Source organism: Leptonychotes weddellii, chromosome 4 (assembly GCF_054177405.1).
Source record: "Leptonychotes weddellii isolate Sample4059 chromosome 4, ASM5417740v2, whole genome shotgun sequence".
In the NCBI taxonomy this organism is placed as follows: Eukaryota; Metazoa; Chordata; class Mammalia; order Carnivora; family Phocidae; genus Leptonychotes; species Leptonychotes weddellii.
In genome coordinates this window covers 52,743,979-52,765,217 of record NC_138372.1, presented here as the reverse complement: position 1 = coordinate 52,765,217, position 21,239 = coordinate 52,743,979, and the positions used below count along the sequence as shown (strand labels likewise).

Genomic DNA, 21,239 nt, shown 5'->3' with positions numbered 1-21,239 from the left:
GATGGCAGCTGACTGATCAGGGTGGTGGTTGCTGAAGGTTTTTGTAAACTTTCTTAAAATAAGACTACAATGAAGTTTGCCGTATCAGTTTACTCTTCCTTTCATGAACCATTTTTCTGTAACATGTGATGCTGTTTGTTAGCATTTTACATACAGTAGAACTTCTTTCAAAATTGGAGTCAGTCCTCTCAAACCCTGCTGCTGCTTTATCAATTAAGTTTATGTAATATCCTTTGTTGTCATTTCAACAATCTTCACAGCATCTTCACCAAGAGTAGATTCCATCTCAAGAAACCAGTCTCTTTGCTCATTCATAAGAGGCAACTCCTCATCTACTGGATGTTTTATCATGAGATGCAACACTTCCATCATATCTTCAGGCTCCACTTCTAATTCTAATTCTCTTGCAATTTCTACCACATCTGCAGTTACTTCTCCACCGAATTCTTGAACCCCTAAAAGTCATCCATGAAGGTTGCAATCAACTTCTTCCAAACTCATGTTAATCTTAATATTTTGACTTCTTCCCATGTATTACAAATGTTCTTAGTGACATCTAGAATGATGAATCCTTTCCAGGAGGCTTTCAATTTACTTTTCCCAGATCTATCAGAGGCATAACTATCTATAGCAAGTATAGCCTTACAAATTGTATTTCTTAAATAATAAGACTTAAAAGTGAAAATGACTCTTGGATCTATGGGCTACAGAATGCTATTGTGTTAGCAGGCATGAAAACAGATCAGTTTCATTGTACATCTCCATCAGAGCTCTTGGGTGAAAGGGCACATTGCCAATGAATGAGCAGTAATATTTTGAAAGGAATCTTTTTTCCTAAGCAGTAGGTCTCTGAAGTGGGCTTAAAATACTCAGTAGATCATTTTGTAAATAGATGTACTCTCATCCACTTATAGAGCACAGGCAGAGGAGATTTAGCAAAACTCTTAAGGGTCCTAAGATTTTTGGAATGGTAAATGAGCACTGGCTTCAACTTAAAATCACCAGCTAGGGGTGCCTGGGTGGCTCAGTCAGTAAGCATCCAACTCTTGGTTTCAGCGCAGGTCATGATCTTGGGATTGTGGGATTGAGCTCTGCCTTGGGCTCCACACTCAGCAGGGCGTCTGCTTCTCTCCCTCTCCCTCTGCTCCTCCCCTTACCCCGTGTATGTGTGTGCCTGTGCATGCACACTTGTGCTCTCTCTCTCAAATAAATAGATAAATCTTTAAAAAATAAATAAATAGATCACCAGCTGCATTAGCTCCTAACAAGAAAGTCAGCCTGTCCTTTGAAACTTTGAAGCCACACATTAACTCCTCTTCTCTAGCTATGAAAGTCCTAGGTGGCATCTTCATCCAATAGAAGGCTGTTTCATCTATATTGAAAATCTATTGTTTAGTGTAGCCGCCTTCATTATTATAGTTAGATTTTCTGGATAACTTACTGTAGCTTCTAAATCAGCACTTGCTGCTTTACCTTGCACTTTTATGTTATGGAAACAGCTTCTTTCCTTAAACCTCATGTACCAACTCTGCTAGCTTCCGACTTTTCTTCTGTACCTTCCTCACCTCTCTCAACCTACAAAGAATTGAAGAGATTTTTGCTCCGGATTAGGCATTGTTGGGGAAGGGAATATTGGGGCTGGTTTGATCTAACCAGACCATGAAAACTTTTTCCATATCAGCTATAAGACCGTTTTGTGTTCCTATCATTCATGTGTTCACTGGAGTAGCAGTTGTAATTTCCTCAAAGAACTTTTCATTGGCATTCACAACCTGGCTGTTCAGCACAAGAGGCCTTGCTTTTGGCCTATCTTGGATTTTGACTTGTCTTCCTCACTAAACTAAATCATTTCTAGCTTTTGATTTAAAGTGTGACATGTGTAATTCTTTCTTTCACTTGAACACTTAGAGACTGCTGCAGGGTTAATATTTAGCCTAATTTCAATATTGTTGTGTCTTGGCAAATAAGGAAGGCCGAGGAGAGGGAGGAAAATGGGGGAACAGCTGGTTGCTAGACCAGTTTGAACAAAAATGACATTTACAGATAAATTTGCTGTCTTGCATAAGTGCAGTTCATGGTGCCCCTAAACAATTACAGTAGTAACGTCAAAGATCGCTGATCACAGATCACCATAACAATATAATAATGACGAAAAAGTTTGAATTATTGTGAGAATTACCAAAATGAGACATAGAGACATGAAGTGAGCAAATGCTGTTGGAAAAATGGCACTGATAATGTTGCTCAATGCAAGGTTACCACAAACCTTCAATTTGTAAAAAGAACTCAGTATCTGTGAAATACAATAAAATGAGGTATGTCTGTAATAACTAAAGAGAGATATATAAAACTTGTTTGGAAAAGGCAAGTTGCTTAAATAGCTATTGCCTGAAAGCATCAGGATATCCCCGGAGTTAAGAGACCAAACTGCAGCCAGCCAGCTGGGATTAGAGTCTGGACTGGAACAATTACTAGCAGCAATATCCTTGTAAAGTTACTTAATTACTCTGTACCTTAGTTTCATCACTGGGCACAAGAGGGTTATAACAGTAGTTAACCATGTGTTACAAGGACTAAATACAGATAAAACACTTAGAATGGGCCCATAATGAATGCTAAGCAACTTTTGCTATTATCCTTATTTTCAGAGATTGTAAAATCAATTTCATTTAATGTAGGCAAAGAATCAAGTTTTAGACTCTATCCTTAATTTTGTCATTAATATTAGGTAAGTCACTTGTGCTGCTTCTAAACAATGCAAGGAATTAACAAAATTGAAACTAATTCTTTTCTGTAATGTTTACTCAATGAAACTCACCCAGTTTTTGTACTAAATCCTATAGTCTAAGGTGAATTCAGTCAAATCATGGTGGAAACAGCATTTGTTGGGAATAGTCAATCATTTAGAGCTTTTACCCATGAAACATCTATGTTGACTGATTTTGAACAGAGTTACCATCATTGTCAAGACAATATACTTTTCATTTGACCCAATTTTCCCATTCTTCCAAAGTAATCACTGATCTTTCCCTTCCTTTGGATTCTTTAGGAAGTTAATTAGGTTGATTGAAAAGAATATCTGTAATTTTTTTTTATTATAGGAGAAAAGCACCACCCAAATGTAAAATTCTATTCAGAAGTATTTTTTTTAAGTGAACATTTCTACAACCTATGAGTAGAAAAAAGCTTTGCTCATTGCAAAAGAACACTGAAAAAAGATTCTAAATGCTTCAAGATAGGATACTGAAAGATTTTTTAACCAACCAAAATATAGAAACATTTAATTTATGCTGCATTTATAATTTGGCCACAACTCATAAATGGTCACAGTCCTAAATTATCAAGGCAGGGAGTGAAGGAGAAAATAGGCAGTAGAAGACAATGGCTTTTAAATGGAAATCATTGCTGGTTTTGTACCTTAACTGAAATCTTATACAATCAGTGAAGTTTCATTTGATCATTTCTCTGTACCTTTCTCAATAACTTTACTTTTTCTATAAGGATCACTCTATCACTTTGGGAAATACATTACAATCTTTTTCTTTTGTGTTTTAAATTTCTCTCTCTAGGTCCTTAGACATTACAACAAAATACTATGATTCTAAAGGCTTATTCTTGAGGACTCTGCCAAAAAGCTCAGAAACAATTTCAAACAGTGCTTTTCTTGAGAGTTTATTTTGTAAGTTTAAAATATGTATGTCACGGACTAAATGTTTGTGTCCCCTCTCCCAATTCATATGTTAAAGCCTTAACCTCCAGTGTGATAGTATTTGGATATGGGCCTTTGGGAGGTAATTAGGGTTAGATGTAGTCATTGAGGATGGGGCCTTCATAATGGGATCAGTGCCCTTATAAGAAGAGACACTAGAGAACTAGTCTGTCTCTCTCTCTCTGTATACACAAAGAAAAGATTATGTGAGCACATTGAAAGATGGTAGCTGCTTGTAAGCCGAAAGAGGAGTCCTCAGAATGAAATCTACTTGCCACCACCTTGATCTTGGACTTCCCAGCCCCCAGAAATGTGATACACAAATTTGTGTTTTTTAAGCTGCCTAGTCTGTGATATTTAATTATGAGCAGACTAAGACAGTATATTATTATATTTGAAAATCAATATAAAACATTTTTCTTTTTAAACACTGGATGTTTATTCATGTTATATTACTAATCCTCACACAAATGAACATAAACAACAATAAATAAATAAATGTCTTTTTAATTATTGCTATTCATGACTACTATAATTTATTGAAAGCTATCCACCACTAAGTCTCACAACAACCTCTGAGGTGAATTATTTTTTCCATTTTTCAGATGAGAAAACTGCAATTCTGAGATGTGAAGTGACATGTTCATGGTTCATTAGTTAAGGAGTGGAGAACCCAGGATTGAAATCTGTCTAGTTCCAAGCTTGCAAACATTCCCCTCTGCCATACTGCTCAGGTACACACAATGAAGGAGATTAAACATACTCAAGACATGATCCCAGACTTAAGGAGCCTATATTCTAGTTGGTAAGACAAGGCAAAATAATGGACAAGTTAAATGATGATACAAAAGATAAATAAGAAACTGATGTAAGAAATGGAAAAATATCACAAGTTAGAATGTTCTCTAACTTGTATACAAAGTTCCCAAAACTTATTTGTCCATGAAACTTATCTTTGTGTCATACTTATTAAAATCCCAAGTAATGGGCACCTGGGTGGCTCAGTCATTAAGCGTCTGCCTTCGGCTCAGGTCATGATCCCAGGGTCCTGGGATCGAGTCCCACATCGGGCTCCCTGCTCTGCGGGAAGCCTGCTTCTCCCTCTCCCACTCCCCCTGCTTGTGTTCCTGCTCTTGCTATCTCTCTCTCTGTCAAATAAATAAATAAAATCTTAAAAAAAAAATCCCAAGTAATAATTGTTTTGAGAAATATAATTCAGAAAAATGCTCGTCTACTTTGTAGGTGTACTATGACTCTTAATTTAGAGGAGGAAGCTGCAGTGGTCTGGGTGGGTAGAAGAGAGAAGAGAGAATTAAGTTGTAAAAACAGTAAACATATTTCTTGAATCCAAATCCCAGAAATGCAAATTAACTAAGTCAATAATTTTTTTTACTTTATCAAACTATTTTTTGAAAACATTTGTTGAATATGTAGCACTTTCTATTTATTAATACATTTAATCCTCACAACATTCTTATGAGGTAGGCATTATTATTATGATTTCCATTTTATGAGGAGGGATCTAAGGCTCTGTGACCCAATAGCAAATCAAAGAGCCAGACTTTGAACCCAGAAGGTCTGGCTCCAGAGCCAAAGCAACCAACCACTATGGTAAATTTCCTCTCTAAAGCAGCTTCATTTTAAACTTCCTCTCTAAAGCAGCATTTCAGGTAATTCTGATACAGGCACAATAGATTAGAGTTTGAGACGGTAGCTGATAGCTGAAAGCTGAATCTAGATAGTTGTTCTCAAACTTTAGCATGTATCAGAATCCCCTCAAGGGCTTGTTTACACAGAGATTGCCAGCCCAATGCCAAAGTTTCTCATTCAGTAGTTCGGGGTTGTCTCTCATTCAGTAGATCGGGGTTGCCTCAGAATGTGCATTGCTAACAAGTTCCCGGTTGAAGCTGATGCTGCTGATCAGACAAACAAATGCCGAGAACCACTGATTTAGATGAGACAATGGAAAAACTGGAATATTGTGTAAAAGAATTTGGGTTTTATCTACTGAAAGGTGTGTGTGTGTGTGTATGTGTGTTTATGTGCGCACGCACATGCGTGTGTGGTCGTGTCTGTGTGTCTATGTGTGTTTGTGTTTTGTCTTTAATCTTTTGACTAGTGTAACATTACATAATAAAAAATTCAAAAACTACAAAGAGTATGTGATAAAAGCAAGTCTCCCTGTTTATTCTATTCACCAGCCCCCACAGTCCCCTCCCTAAAGCCGTGTACATTTCTAGTTTCTTATGTATCCTTCCATGATTAGGAAACGGAGGGAAAAATGTTTTTTAGCATTCGGGTACCTAGAATAAAGTTCACGTATTTTCTTGTTACGACTGTTTAGCAAGTAGACTACTGGAATTTGCTATCTAGGGTATGGACATCATATAGGCTAAACATCTGGATCAAAGAACTAGAAAATTTTAAATGTAGGTAGACATTATAAATGAGGAAACTAAGCCAACAGAGAGGTTTGATAACACACAGTGAGTGTCATAGCCATGGTTCACACCCATGTTGTTCGACTCCAAATCCAGTGCTCCTTGCACTATCCCTCAGGAATTTGAGGCCCAATGAGAAGAAGGGGCTCACCCAGCTTTGCTTAGTTACTTAAATTTTCTGACTCCCAGTCCAACAGTCTTTTTGTTTGTCCATACTATATGAGGGAATGACTTTTAAAAATTTCCATTCAGATTCTTGAGTTTTTATTGCTTTTGACCAAGGATATGAAGCTAAGAAAGAGAAGGTTTAGTATGCAGTTTCTCTTCCTGTGGAAGATCCTTTGCCTCTAGAGCAGTGGGATCCATTAAATTACCAAATATTACAAAATGTGTGACTCAACTATCATATATATTAAGAGGCATCATAGGTCAATTAACAGCTTAGCTTTGAAATCTGTTGACTTCTCTCAGCCTCAGTCTCTGTAACTGTTGATGGGGAGAGGGAGATAATAATACACATAGGAACTGTTTATTGGGGCTTTAACTCAATAGGAATGTGTGTAAAGCACCAAACATGGTATTTGGCAGAATGTGGGGGAAAAAAGTTATTTATTATTATTTTTCACTGTACATTCAATTTGTAGAGTGGCTAGAACTTCTAGGTACAAATTAAGGTTTGAGAACAAAAATAATCAATTTTATAAGTCATTTCGCACAAAAGTAATGGAATCCATTTCAACTGTGAAAAATGTTCAAAAATTAATTCTTTATAGTTGGATTACTAAAAATGATCTAAGATAATTCTAACATATTGAAATATTCTAAGTGCAGAATGAGAATATCACTATAGCTGGTCTTAACATTTCTAGGATTTTGGGGTCCAGAGTTCTAGGTAGCATGTTTCATAATAAATGCAGACTATTCTACTGTTTACAAAACACTTTTTGCATGTGCCCTGGGGTGCCATTAAATAAGATCATAATCAAATTTCACCTCTAGGCCTTGCACTAAACCTCTGATCTATCAATTCTGAATTCCCTAAGAAAAACAGAGCTATCATTGTTATTGTTATTGTTATTTTTACCTCATATAGGTTGCTTATTATGGTATATTATAAAATTTTAGATATTTAGTTTATTTTTTGCCATACATGCAAATTCAAAACATTTGTATGCAGGTGCTATCTTGAAATGAGAACATAAGTTAGACAATGGTTCTTGTAATTTTATTGTACAAAACATGATGTGATATAGAACAGATATCTTCAAATTTGTTGGTCTTAGGACTCTTTACACTCTTAAAAATCATCGGTAACTCTAAAGAACATGTGTTTATATTGTGTATATATGTTATAACATGTGTTTATATATCTATTGGTATCTTTTATATTATAGATTAAAATAGGGGTTTTAAAAATAATTACTACCTGTTAAATAATAATAAACTTATAACTTATAACATGTTATAACTATAAACTTAAACTTATAACATGTTAAATAACATTTTTATTCAAAGTAACTATATTTTTCTAAACAAAAACATTTAGTGAAAAAAGTGATATTGTTTTTATTTTTGCAAATCTCTTCAATATTTGGCTTAATAGATGGTACTAGATCTCATATCTGCTCGTGTATTCAATCTGTTGTGATGTATTGTTTTGACTGAATTATATATAACAAAATCCAGCCTCACATAGATATGATGTTGGAAAAGAGAGGAATATTTCAATAGTCCTTTTGGATCATTGTGATTTTTTCTTTGATACTACACCAAAACTCAACAAGTGGCATTTTTTTAGGGGATAACTGCAATGTAGAATCTGAAATTATATCAATGAACTTTTCTTATTCTTCATACCAATACATTAAAATCAACTGGTCTATTTTGCATTCTGAATGGGTCTTTTACCCATGTCTGATTTTGTAATTCATGCATTGGTCATTTGGAAATACTGCTTCACTGAGTTATACAGATTTTCCAGATGTTGACACATTTCATAACATAATATCAACAAATTACATTAATTTATATCACACTAGTCTTATCAGAAAAGCCTGTAAGGATTGGGAAGTTGTCAAGCTCACAGTGGCAGATAGGAATTTTCCAAAATTCCAATTTTTGTTTGAGAGCTCAAATTTTACTGTCAGCGACAAATACTGTTAGTTGTTTTCCTTGAAGTGACAAGCTCACTTTGTTCATTTTCGACAAAATATATGCCCAAAGCCCAAGTTTAAATAACCAGTTTGTCAGTCATTCTTCTTTTTCTTAAAGACTATTTTTTTTAGAGCTGTCTTAGGTTCACAGCAAAATTGAGAAGAAGGTATAGAGATTTCCCATACACTTCCCATTGGCTTCTTTCTGTTTCTTTGTTTTTTCACCAGTTTTTTTGTTTGTTTTTTGTTTTGTTTTGTTTTAGTTCATTCCTCTAACACTTCCTTTTTATTTTCTCTGAAACAATAATCAAAGGAAGATAATGGCACTTAAATATATATAAAAGAAAATGAGCTTTTATGATAAGATTCTTAACCTTTATCCCTGTAAACCAGTAATCAACCTTGAACTGAATAGGCCCATTTATCTTTGATGAATCTTTTTCATATTTTCAAAGGCAAATAATTTTATTTTTATAAATAACATTTACAGTACTGTTATATAGTACTACTAATATAAATAACAATTACTAAATATATTTTAAATCACTTATAGTGTAATGGTAACATTTACAAACTACAGAGCTTTATACAAATTGGTTTGATTTCATAAGACACATTCAAGTGAATTTCAAGCTGCTACTCAGTCAAAAACATCCAATTAATAGTATCTGGGAAATTATAGGCAATAACATAATTAATGATCTGGCTAATCCCTTTGCTTATGAAAGAGTCATAGTTATTTCACATGATATTATATAGTGTGTCAATGCAGTGTTCAGATATAAAACTAAATTAAGATAGAAAATGTTTTGAAGTAAAAAAATTTAACATATCCTTTTGTTTCTGGCTCAGAGGGGCTGACTGATATGAAACTTTGGCACTTACTTTCCGATTGTGTTGGGTAGCATTGTAAGTTGATTGTCATCTACTTTTAGAGTAGTTAGTTTTTTCAACAGTCCTAAAACAGAGAAGAAGGTTTATTAATACATAAGAACAGATCTCTGGTAGGAAATACAATATGAAAGAAAAAGAATCACTTGCGACGACTACCATGCCAGTTGGCTACACTCTGCTTATATAAACCTACAAATATGTTTGTATGTAGTCTAGTCTTGACTGTCCAGTTGTAAAAACTTTACTTGCATCAGTGAGAGTTCGGGTACATCAGTGCAGACAAATAAACAAAACATAGGGCTCCATAGAAACCTAAGTTGACAGCAACACTACCACGTTTCCCTTATCTAGTATACCGCAAATGGACCAGATGAAAATTTTTAAGCCAGCTATGATTTAATATTTAATTAACTCCTAAGCACATGATTAACATAACATAATAAAATAAAAAAAAATGTAAAAAAACAAATCTGAAGTAAGCCTAATAATCAACGAATGGGTACTGAGGTATTGTGATGCAGTGGTTGTAATTACGGACTTGGAAAATTATAACATATGACCTCATACTCTTTTTTGTTACCATAAATCCTTGACTTGGATCAGCAGAAAGCACAAAAACTTGCAATTTTAATATACCGAGGAGAACTGGCCAAGAATAGTTTCAACTTTTTATATTTCCCTGTCAGATTTATACCTTCCATACCCTTACTGCCTGCATTATTACCAGGGCTTTAATGACTAATAACCACAGAGTAATTGAAGAACAGCTTCCTTTACCCAGCCACAATGTAGTATCAGTATGGCTTAAATAGCCAAAGTCCAAGGGCAAAGCGTGGTTAATTTTGGTTTTACATTGGAAATATGCATATATACTGTAGGCTACTTTTTTTTTTTTTTTTGCAGAAAACTCGTTCTCAGGGATATAGTGGGTTCCATGGTCAAATGTGTTTGTGAAATGCTAAATTAAATAACATTAAACATATTTCATTAATGAAGTTTTTCTAGGACCTTGTAATATATTAATGTAGCAACGTGACTCCCCAAAGTTATTGCAGAATGTGTGTGAGTGTGCAGCATACTTTGTACAGCTAGTGTTTTGTGAATATGCTTTGAGAAGCACTGCTGTGGGTCATGCCCACGCACCTCAAGTATTCTGAGGATTCCTTAAAGGCATGGAGTAAATCAGAATAGATCTGAAATAAAAAGTGATCATTGCACTTTAAATTTCAGTATGCTCAGTTACATATTCTGGAGAAGCACTCAGAATCTCTACTCTAGTGGCGAGAAAGGGTCTCACTGTCAGACTGCTGTGAGAAAATATCTACAAAATATCGGAGCTTTAATACATCAGCTTGTGCCCTGAGGATACCCTGCTGAAAACAGTAGCACCTGGGAAAGAGGACAGTTCTCACCGGGGTCATTTATCTCTGAGGTTTGCTCACCCACTGCCATATTCACCTATGGTTAAAGGGTGACTGAATCACTTCAGCTTCTCTGGTGTGTATGTAAGAAATATCAACCTTGGAAATATAAAAGAGCTTGTTCATCAATTGTGAAAAGGAAACAGGGCGTGATGCATTACAGCTAAACTTTGTATGACTTGGTAGCCCTTATCAAACTACTGCACCTGCCTACCAGTGGAGCTAGAGGAGGGTTGACAGTCTCAGTGTCACTTGAGTGAGGCATAAGAAGTTTTGCGCTGGGTCACAGATTGCTGTGCAAATACCATGAAGCCAGGTTGAAAGGTAGCCTTTGAGAGAATCACAGTACCAAAGTCTGAAAGTAGTGGTGAAAAGTCTTGAGGCATGTTAGGGACTAAAACCAAAGGGTTGTTCTTTTAAATGTTGGTAGTCCAATGATGTCCCAATAAAGAAGATAAGATACAATTTCCCATCCAATCAGAATCAACGAATTCTTTTAGGGCCTTAGGACAAAGCTCTCAGTCTCCTGTCCCAGATCCTTCTCTTGACCAAGAGGGGAATATTTGGAGCAAAGTCAGCCATTCCCCATTTATAATCAGGGACTCTGGCAACTCTGCAGATACATAAATGTAATTTTCTCTGAAAGGTCAACAGGGTCCAAAGATATAGTCTGAGTATAACAAAGTTTACTTTCCTAATTTGAGAGCCATTCAGATTCTTAATGAAGGTGTTAAATACATAGTACCCTCCTATCTATCCTAGTCTGCTTTATGCCAGCCAAGTACCTAATCTGATGTTTTCTATCACCCATCCATGTTGTCTTCCCCAGACCAGAAGGCTAATTTCCCCATCTGCTTTCTTAAAGGAAGATATTTTGAACAAATAATTATACTGTCTTTTATTTCACTATGTGCCATTTTCATTTCCAGGATTTCTAATTGTTTCTTTTTTTTATAACCACCTATTCTTAGTCATAGTTCTTGTTTTTGTTTTACAAGTTATTATTTTTATGAGTGTTATTGTAAGTTTTGTCTAATTGAGGATCTACAGATACTTAAAAATCATTTTTTACATTGCTTGATGACTTTGGTTTTTCCTGGGTAAATTTTCCTATTCGAGTTTTTTGTTGTTGTTACAACATTAGTTTTCCTTTAAGATTTCTGTTTGCATGCTCATTTGTGAGGGTGAATATTTTCTCCTTATCTATGCTCACCTGTCCCTGTCTGGCAGTTTTATGGTTACCTACCCCTGACCCCAGGTTTCTGGAGTTCAGAACCAGATCTCCTATTAGCAACATGGCGCTCTCATCCCATGTGGATAGTGCAGATCCAGACCAAACTAGCTGTGACTTGCACAGTTTTCAGCAGTGAATCTATATCTGTTCTCTCCAATGCTAGCTCCACATACTAGTTGTAGATTGATTCAGGTTCTCTGCAGAAAAGGAGTTGCTGCCTCAATCTCCTGTGGATTCTCCTGTTATGCTTAAGGTACTTTTTTTTTTTCTTTTTTCCACTGCAGAAATGGAACTTACAGCTACCGCTGCTGTTTGTGGTCTGGAGCCCATCAGGCGTGGGGTCATTGCAATATTTCCATTCTAGCTCAGGTTCAGGTAGATGTTCAGTCTTTTTAAGCATGGCTAAATTATTTTATTTGCTAAATATTTAAGGAGCCCTTAGTATAAACTAGGCATAGTTCTTGGTACTGAGGAGGCAGTAAGGAACAAAAATATATTTTTCAAATATAAGTCATTTTTCTATTTTCATTATGTCTTTGAAGAGATATGGAGTGGTGATTGAGTGGGAGTTTAAGGCATATATCTTGAGGGTTATCTTGACCAGATGATCATCTCTGTCATCTTAATCCAAGGATGCTCTTTTTAACCATTATACTTCCTCACCTTCTACAACATAAAACAGTATTTTCTAGACTTATCTGATTATATGTTTCATATAACATATATGTTTATGTTTAATAAAACAAATCAGAGGGCCTGAGGAGGCAGTAAGGAACAAATGTACTGATTCAGTACAAGCGTACTGAATCAGAATTTTCAGAGAAAGCGTCTGGAAATGTATAAGTGTTCAATAAAGCTCTTAGATAAGTCTTACAATGGAATGAGCTGGAAAAATACTGTTATAAAGTATGTGGCTACTTAAAAAAAATTATCAATCTAGAAAGAAAGAAAACCTAGTCTATTAGCCTGAAAGAATGGTGAAAATGGAAGCAATAAAATATTGAAGAAAGATTTGAAATACTGCCTTATCTTCTAGCTTCCTTTCAATCAGTGTACCTAGGTTATAACTTAATTTTGAGAGGTTTTAATAAGTTACAGAATATATGACACATCGAATTCAAAGCATGTTAAAAACTAATCTCCAAAGTTAAATAATTGGCTGATTACCCTCCTGAGTCCTCTCATAAATAATAGTAAGATATCTATACAAAAAGTTTTGCTCATTATTAAATTAGGAGTCTTTAGTTATTTTACTCATATAAAAATTCATAACAAAAATGAATTGGGTGCTTGACATATACTAAAAGACAAATTCTCTGCTGTCATGAATCTTAACAGCATATAAAAGACAATGTATCTGTTTTTAATAATAGAACCACAAAGAGATTTTATATTATTATACATCTTTATGTTATTTCTAGATTATAGTAGTGTTATAATAGTATTGAAAATAGGATATGGCAACACTGTGGATAGAAGCTAATTCTATGGTGATAAAAGGAGACACACATGGTTATCAATTACTCTAAATCTAATAAATATAATTTTTACAATAACATTTTACAACTTAAAAGATCTTCATTTAAAAAAAAATATCAATTTGGTAAGATTTTAATAGGAGAGGCTTCTTGAATTTGATAACTAGTATTACCATTTCATTTTAAGATATTCAAGATGTAAAAACAGTATTTTACCAATAATGAACTTGGTAATTTATTAATATCAGTCAGGCTAACAGTATATTCCCTGTATCTAATGATAAACTAGGACTATGCCAAAAAAGAAAATGATATATTTCATGTAAACATTCATGACATAATAGAATATTCTCACCTATAGACTCAGGCAACTGTTGCAACATATTGGATGACAGTAAGAGGTCTTCAAGGGCTTCACATCCAGAAATGTCCAAGTCAACTGTTTCTATTCTGTTTTTTGACATATCCAGGTATACCAACATCTTTAACTTCCCTATAGACTTGATAACATTGCATAAACTCAGGGTTAGTTGAGAAAATTTCACAAGACATTGAAAGTTGTAAAAACCACAACACCGTAAAACTAATTTTAAAAGCAACTACAACAATAACAAGCATTCGCAAGAATGTGGAGAAATTGCAATCCTCATACACTGCTAGCAGGAATTTAAAATTGTATAGCCACTTTGAAAAACAGTTTGCTAGTACCTCAAAACGTTAAACAAAGAGTTTCCATATGACCCAGCAATCTCTCAGCATATACTCAAGAATGCAATATATGTCCACACAAAAACATAAATGTTCAAAGCAGTATTATTCACAACAGCCAAAAAATGGAAACAACCGAAATGCCTATCGATTGATGAATGGATAAACAAAATGTGGTATATCCACATGTTGCAATATTATTTTGCAATGAATGCAAATATATGCTACAAAATGGATGAGCCTTGAAAACATATGCAGTGAAAGATGCCAGTTACAAAAACCCATCTGTTGTGTGATTCTATGTATATGAAATGTCCAGAGTAGGCAAATCTATAGACACAGAAAGTAGGTTAGGGTTGCTGGAGGTTGGGGGGAAGGGGACATGGGAATGATTACTAATGGCTTCAGGGTTTCTTCTGGAGATAATGGAAATGTTCTAAAATTAGACTGTGGTGATGGCTATACAACCACGCGAGTATTCTAAAAGCCACTGAATTGTATATTTTAAATGAGTGAATTTTATGGTATGTGAATTACATCTCAACACAAGAATCTTAAAGCTGCAGAAGAATAAATAAATAATAAATAAATAAAGATCGCCACCAAAACAGCATACGTTAACATGCTGATTCGTACATTTCAAATGCATAAGAAAGGTTTTAAATCATGATTTGGACTTTATCCTTAAACAGATTCTCTATTTTGTTCATTCAACAGTTCTTTTTGATGATCTACTATGTGTCAGGGCTTGTGTTATACATGGGAGACTTACTGAATAAGTCAACTAGGTATGAGGAGAGACTTGTCATGATACAAAGTCTTTATCCTTACAGAGCTCATAGTAGTGGAGGAAACTGTCAAATAAACAAATAGTTATAATACTCGATAACATGTGCAAGAAAACAAAGCATGTGGAGAATGCCATAGAAGCACAGGGCTGCAAAATGTCTGAAAGACACAGATTGTCAAGAAAAGCAGAACTTGCACCTAGAAGAGAAAACGACACATACCTTCACAGCAAAATGTGAAAAATCATGGCATGTTTGAGGAAGAGTGGGAAATTCGATTTGTACGATTACAAGAAGCCAGGTATTAAAAGGCCTTAATGTGTTATGTGAGGAGATGTCAATTCTATCCTATGGGCAAGGAAAGCTGTTTAAGGTTTTTAAGTTGGAGAATGACATGATCAGATTTGTGCTTTAAAATATCAACTTCAGGGGACTGTGGAAGAAAGATTTGTGATGGGAGTGGCAGAGACCCATCACAAGGATCTGGAAACACTGAGGAGATGAGAAGGACCTGAATTAATACAGCAGAAATGAGGATGAAGAGGGGATGAGCTCAAGAAAAATTTAGAAATGGGAGAATTAGATGAGTATCTAATTACTGAGGACAGGGAGGAACAAAGTCATACCGTGAACAGGAGTAACAGGGGCTGCTTAGCTGGGACATGGACCACAGGAGTCAGAACAAGATGAAAGTCCTCATTTTCATTTTCTTTCAGGGCATGTTTTGCAAATAAATGCCCCACACATATCCGTGTTCACTGGGTCATTTGTTCATCTAATCTACCTGTGTACACTTTAATATATTGTCTCTAATTATTTGACAGAGTGTAAATAGATAAACTTATTAACACACAGGTAAACCCTTTGCACTGTGCTAAGTAGTTTATATATATTATTTGATTTAATATTTCATATCCTTGCTACTCAAAATGTGTTTTGCAGACAAGCAGCATTGGCACCACCTAGAAGCCTGTCAGGAATGTAGACTCTCAGACGCACTCCAGACCTACTGAATCAGAATCCGCACTTTAACACACATTAAAGCTTAGTAATTAAGTAATGGTACACACTGGGTTCCCTGGGAAGCAGAGACAAGGAGAAGTTTATGAGAGAGTGTTTCTAGGACCAATACCAGTGAAAGACAGAGGGGAGAAAGGAAGCACGACTGGGCAGATGAAGAAGCTGAGCTGTGATAAAGTCTTGAGGAAGTCTGCAGCTGGCCCTTCAAGACTCACTAAGTTGGGATTGCCCTGTAGTTGTCCTGAGGAAGGGTGAGGAGCCAGACCTTTATCACTGGTCATTGGGTGGAAGTCTCCCGGAATAAGGATGTGACCCTGGGTAAGGAGGTTCTCTTAAGCTGGAGCAATTCCTGAGGAGGGTGGAGAGCTGCAAGTAGCATTTCCAGAAGCTTCGGAAATAGAGTCAGTTCTTCATACCAGGAGGATGATGCATGGCAGCATCTACTACAAGTAACATTCCAAAGTTACCCCATTAATAAGGGGTGGAGCTAAAATCAAACTCACTTTTCTCAGATTACAGACTACAAAACCTGTTGATTATCTTGTCAGTTACTGACCTCTAACTCTCTAATTAACCTAGCACATATCTCTAGCCCTGCTCCCTCTCTCCCTATGGAGGCAGAGAATGTGAGCAAAGTCTTGGAGTAGATGAATAGTTGCTAATCTAGGAACAGAGTACTTTGGGTGACTACGTCAGAAGGCTGAATTCTCCCCATGCCTGGAAATATGTCACTTGGAAAAATACTGTCGCTTCACTTACAGATTTCCACCCTAAGGAGCTATTATGTTACCATGGCTCATTCTTCTCTTCTGGTGAGCAAGAAAAGAATGATACATGTGTTTATGTGTGTGTGTGGGGGGGGGGGGTTTCTTTTTTGTTGTTTTATCATGAGAAAATGTCTTTACTCTTTGAAGCCTCCTTCATTGTTATCTGCAGTGCAACTCAATATTTTGGTGTAAAATTTCTAAAGATCATTTTTAGAAGCAAAATAACACTTTGGTGTTTATTTTTGAGTCTTTCTAAGCCCTCACTTTCAAACACTTTATAAAAGCAATAGTAGCCTGGAGTGATAAAGGCCTTTGAAGTCCAAAGCCTCAGAGTCCTTGGGGATATTGAATCTTGCTCCAACACCCCTTGACATAAAGGAGTCTATAAGTGAGCAATAGACAGCAAATGAAAGGAGTGGAAGCCATCACAAACAAAAGAAGATATTGAAGTTTGTTTAAGAATAAATACAGGTTCAATGCATTGTTTAGTCACATTTTGATTGGTTGATCTTAGAGGGACCATCACAAGACAGCTACGTAGAAGACTAATTTTTCATCATCATCTACTTGCTTCTCTAATTTATGAAAAACAGAGTAGCAAAATGATAGTTCAGGCTTCCAAAGGTATTTTAGAAGTATATTAATTTTATGTATACATAAATATATATACATATATTTTATGATACATGAACTAAGAATAAGATGAACTTGCTTTTTTTCCTGTGTCTTTTGACAATAAATATTTAGGATTAATCATTCTATGAAACTGATAGACACGGGCTAGTTAAAGGCTGCATTCAAGATTAGCTTTTCAAAGACGTGTGTTTCTAGGTACTTGCATAGCAACTATTTGCTGGCATAGACATTCAGAAAGCCATGCCTCTTTATGGCAAGTAGGTGGGGGGATTCCCACAAGGAATAGAGCAAAATATGAAACTCAAGTGTACTAACTAAAATGAGAAATCTACTTAGAGCAGTGTATAAGAAAAATCTACTCTTGAAACAGACAAATTAGGCAGCATTATCTGTTTCATGGATGGTTTGATCACTACTTTTCCATTTAGATAATAAGCTTACTAAAGAATTTGAGGTCTGAGCTGACTTTCAAGATTGGATTTTGGGAATGTAATGGCTATGGAAAGTAAGATGAGCATAACTCTCATTTGTGCCTTCCGTTGATTCTATAGCAGTGGCCTTTTGGGACATCATAGTGAACAACGGCTTCTGGTGCTGGTATGAATTATCACTATCTACCTGCTGCATGACCTTGGGACAGTTACTTACTCTTTCTGTTTTAGTTTCCTAATCCATAACATGGGGATGGTAATAAACTCTACTTCATAGGCTCATTATGAGGATTCAGTGAGTAAATATTTGTAAAACACCTAGCATTTATCATGAGCTAGGCATTATCTAGGTGTTTTTGAATTAATAAATATATCAAAGAGGCAGGCATAGGTTTCTCCAACTAGACATACATTCTGATCCTCAATCCCTGCACAAGAAATTGATGAGTGTCTTACCTGTGCTGCCCCAAGATCTGTACGTACCTTGAATATGGCACAAATCAGGCTCTGTTATGTGTAGTGGAATCTAGATCTGCCTCTCCTATTATGTGTGAGCTCCTCAAATAAATATATTCCAGGTCATTGAATATATGATCTTTGTAATCCTAACATTAGCATAGTTTCTGGTTCATAGATGTGTATTTGTGAACGGTTTTTTAATAAATCAATATATAAAGGATTAGCATGCTTTTTTGTTTTGTGTCTATGATGACAGTATAAATGTATTCTTTTGATAGGAGAAGAAAGTATTTTTTTCCTTAATCTTTTACCAGATTTTCTCCTTTATGTGGTTTCATGCTTGTTCAAAAGAGAAAAACTTCTTGTTCTAGTTGCTTTTGCAATCATTTTAAGGAATTTTTAATGTCAAGTCAAAAAAAAAAAAAAAGAATAAAACTGGCTTTGGGAACACACATCTAAATCTCAGTGGCTGAAGAGTTATAACAAATCCAGCTACCCTGTCTACTTAGCCCAATGTAAGGGGTTTGGAATTGGTTATTACCAATAAGAATATTGTGGTTGATGTGTGTGTGTATGTACATGCTTATTTGAGTGCATGTATTATGAGTGGCAAGAGGCAGTGTTTTATGAAGCCTTTCTTTCACTGAATGGAAAGGCAGGAATGTTCACACTCAGTGAGCTGACTGGTAAACCTACTACTTGGGAAATATTACTGGATTGTCTGTTAGTTGAAAAAAAAATGGACTCTAGTTTAACTTTCTATTTTTAACACTTTGTAATTTGTCACATACCATTTTCAAAAATTTAAATGTATTCTATTGGGAATCACCCAAACTGAGAGAAAGATTTTTATTTTGTGGAAGAGCTCTAAGAATATGAGCAGAAGCAATTATCTAGTTTGATTTTGCAAAAATAAGACTTGGATTTTATATGTAGCATTTTCTTTTTCTATATATAACAATATAAATTTCTCAGCTTTTAAAAATCAGTATGTGGAGAGACGAAAAATATAATCCTGAAAGAACAAGAAAAATCTTTCATACATTTTATATACCTGCATCACTTACAGAAGGTATGTGAAAAAAAAAAAAAAAACTAGTGAAAAACACTTGGTGACCAAACAAATGTTTTACTTTGAAAGGCAAACACTGAGATTTATAAATGAAGATTATTATTAATTACAATTAATATATAACATAGATGCTAGACAACATGTCATAATAAAAACTTACATACCCCAGGTAGCACTTGTAATGCATTATTATCCATCCACAGCTCCCTTAAATTTTGTATTTGATCCAGAACTTCAGGCTAGGAGAGAGATAGGGAGAAAGAGAAAAAAATTAGTCTTTTCTTAGCACAATATAAGTGTAATTTCTTGAATCTGGAAACTTTATTTGGGAATCTAATATTAATCCTCTAAGAAGTCCTAAGTTTAACAGACCTCCATCAAAACCGGTAGTCCCTGAGAGAGCCAACCTAGAGCTGATCTGGAAATAATCAGAAAAAAATAATAAAAATTAAAATCTATTACTCTCTCTTAACACCCTACAATCATCCTTTATAGCATTTATTACACCCTAATTACTCAGTGTGTTTGTCTTCACTAGAATATAAGCTTTTGAAGGGCAGAGCAATGTTTGTTTTTTAATTACTTTTTAATTACTATGCCATGATACTTAGCACAGTAGGTTTTTATGTGTGTGTAGTAGAACCTTACACACATATCCCCCATAGGCATTACATTACAGTGAAAGGATGAGAGTATGAATTAGACCCACTCATTTCTTATCCCTTCACTTATTCGACAAATTATTATTGGTTGAATAGTGGGGATGTCTAGTATGTGAAAGGCACAAGGCAGGATCCACAGTTAATTCAAACCTGGTTCCTGCCTTGAAGTAGCTGATGATTTACGTGAGGAGATAAATACATATAAATAACTGAAACAGAAGGTAGTATATGGGAGAAAAGAATAATGTAGAGAAGTTCAAAGAAAGGAGAGAGAGAATATGATCAAGGTTTAACACACAGTGCATAATGAAACACTCTAAGTCCCTAAATCAAAGTTGTCTCTAAATTCCACCTGTGGGCAGCAGACCGTATAGAGAGGATAAAGGAAGCTATTGCTACCAGCATCATCTCTTGATTGTGATGACTTTTTCTGATTTCTCTCCAAAAGTTTTCCCATTCAGCAACTTAAGGCCACCTGCTTCCCTTGAAGTTGATTCCTTTTTGTCACTTCAGGAAAGTGAGGAACGCCTAAGCTAATTAGTGCATTGTATTCACCTAGCCACAGGGGTTGGCTCAAGGATGGGAACAGGATCCATTCAGAGCAGATGAGAAGTAATGTTTCTTTCACTGAGACTTCAGGGGAAGAGACTCTTGTTCTTCCCTGCTGGATTAGAAACTGGGATCTTCAGGCATGATAAACAGGGAAGAGCCTGTTTGAGTTAAAAGATGGATCCTGATAACATATTAGGCTGAAATTAAGCCACACCTGAAAGTCAGATGCTTTGTCTCTTTCAACTGAAAAAAAAAATTATCACTGAAACAAGATACAACCATAGTTCAATAAAATTTGAGACCCACTTAGGAAAACCAGTGTATTTTATAGAATAATAGTGAAAAAGAATGGAATTGTTTCTAACTTATGATGAGAATATTGGTAATTGTGGGTCAGCAAAAGTTATATACACACATCTTTGACACATTAGGAGGGCTTCAGAGACAGCCAGGACTACTTCAGAGAGAGTCTCTGATGCCTTTAGACTGCAATTGCAATGGAACAGGGTACTATTCTTTGGAGAAATTTCAGTTATAACAAGGATGAACGGATAAAGAAGAGTGGTATATATATATATATATACAATGGAATATTACACAGCCATCAAAGAATGAAATCTTGTCATTTGCAATGACGTGGATGGAACTAGAGGGTGTTATGCTAAGTGAAATAAGTCAATCAGAGAAAAACAATTATCATATGATCTCACTGATATGTGGAATTTAAGAAACAAGGCAGAGGATCATAGGGGAAGAGAGGAAAAAATGAAGCAAGACGAAACCAGAGAGGGAGACAAACCATAAGAGACTCTTA

At 35.4% G+C, this 21,239-nt stretch overlaps 1 protein-coding gene across 1 annotated transcript in view; it reads right to left on the bottom strand.

Annotated features, from left to right (window-relative positions):
* LRRC7 (leucine rich repeat containing 7) overlaps positions 1-21,239 on the bottom strand; it is a 508,503-nt gene that overhangs the window by 129,163 nt on the left and 358,101 nt on the right. The window contains exons 11-13 of the mRNA XM_081818633.1: positions 19,376-19,450; positions 13,686-13,830; positions 9,189-9,261 (exon numbers count right to left, since the gene is read on the bottom strand). Of these exons, the coding sequence (XP_081674759.1) occupies positions 9,189-9,261; positions 13,686-13,830; positions 19,376-19,450 (293 nt within the window). The remainder of the gene's footprint in view (positions 1-9,188; positions 9,262-13,685; positions 13,831-19,375; positions 19,451-21,239) is intronic.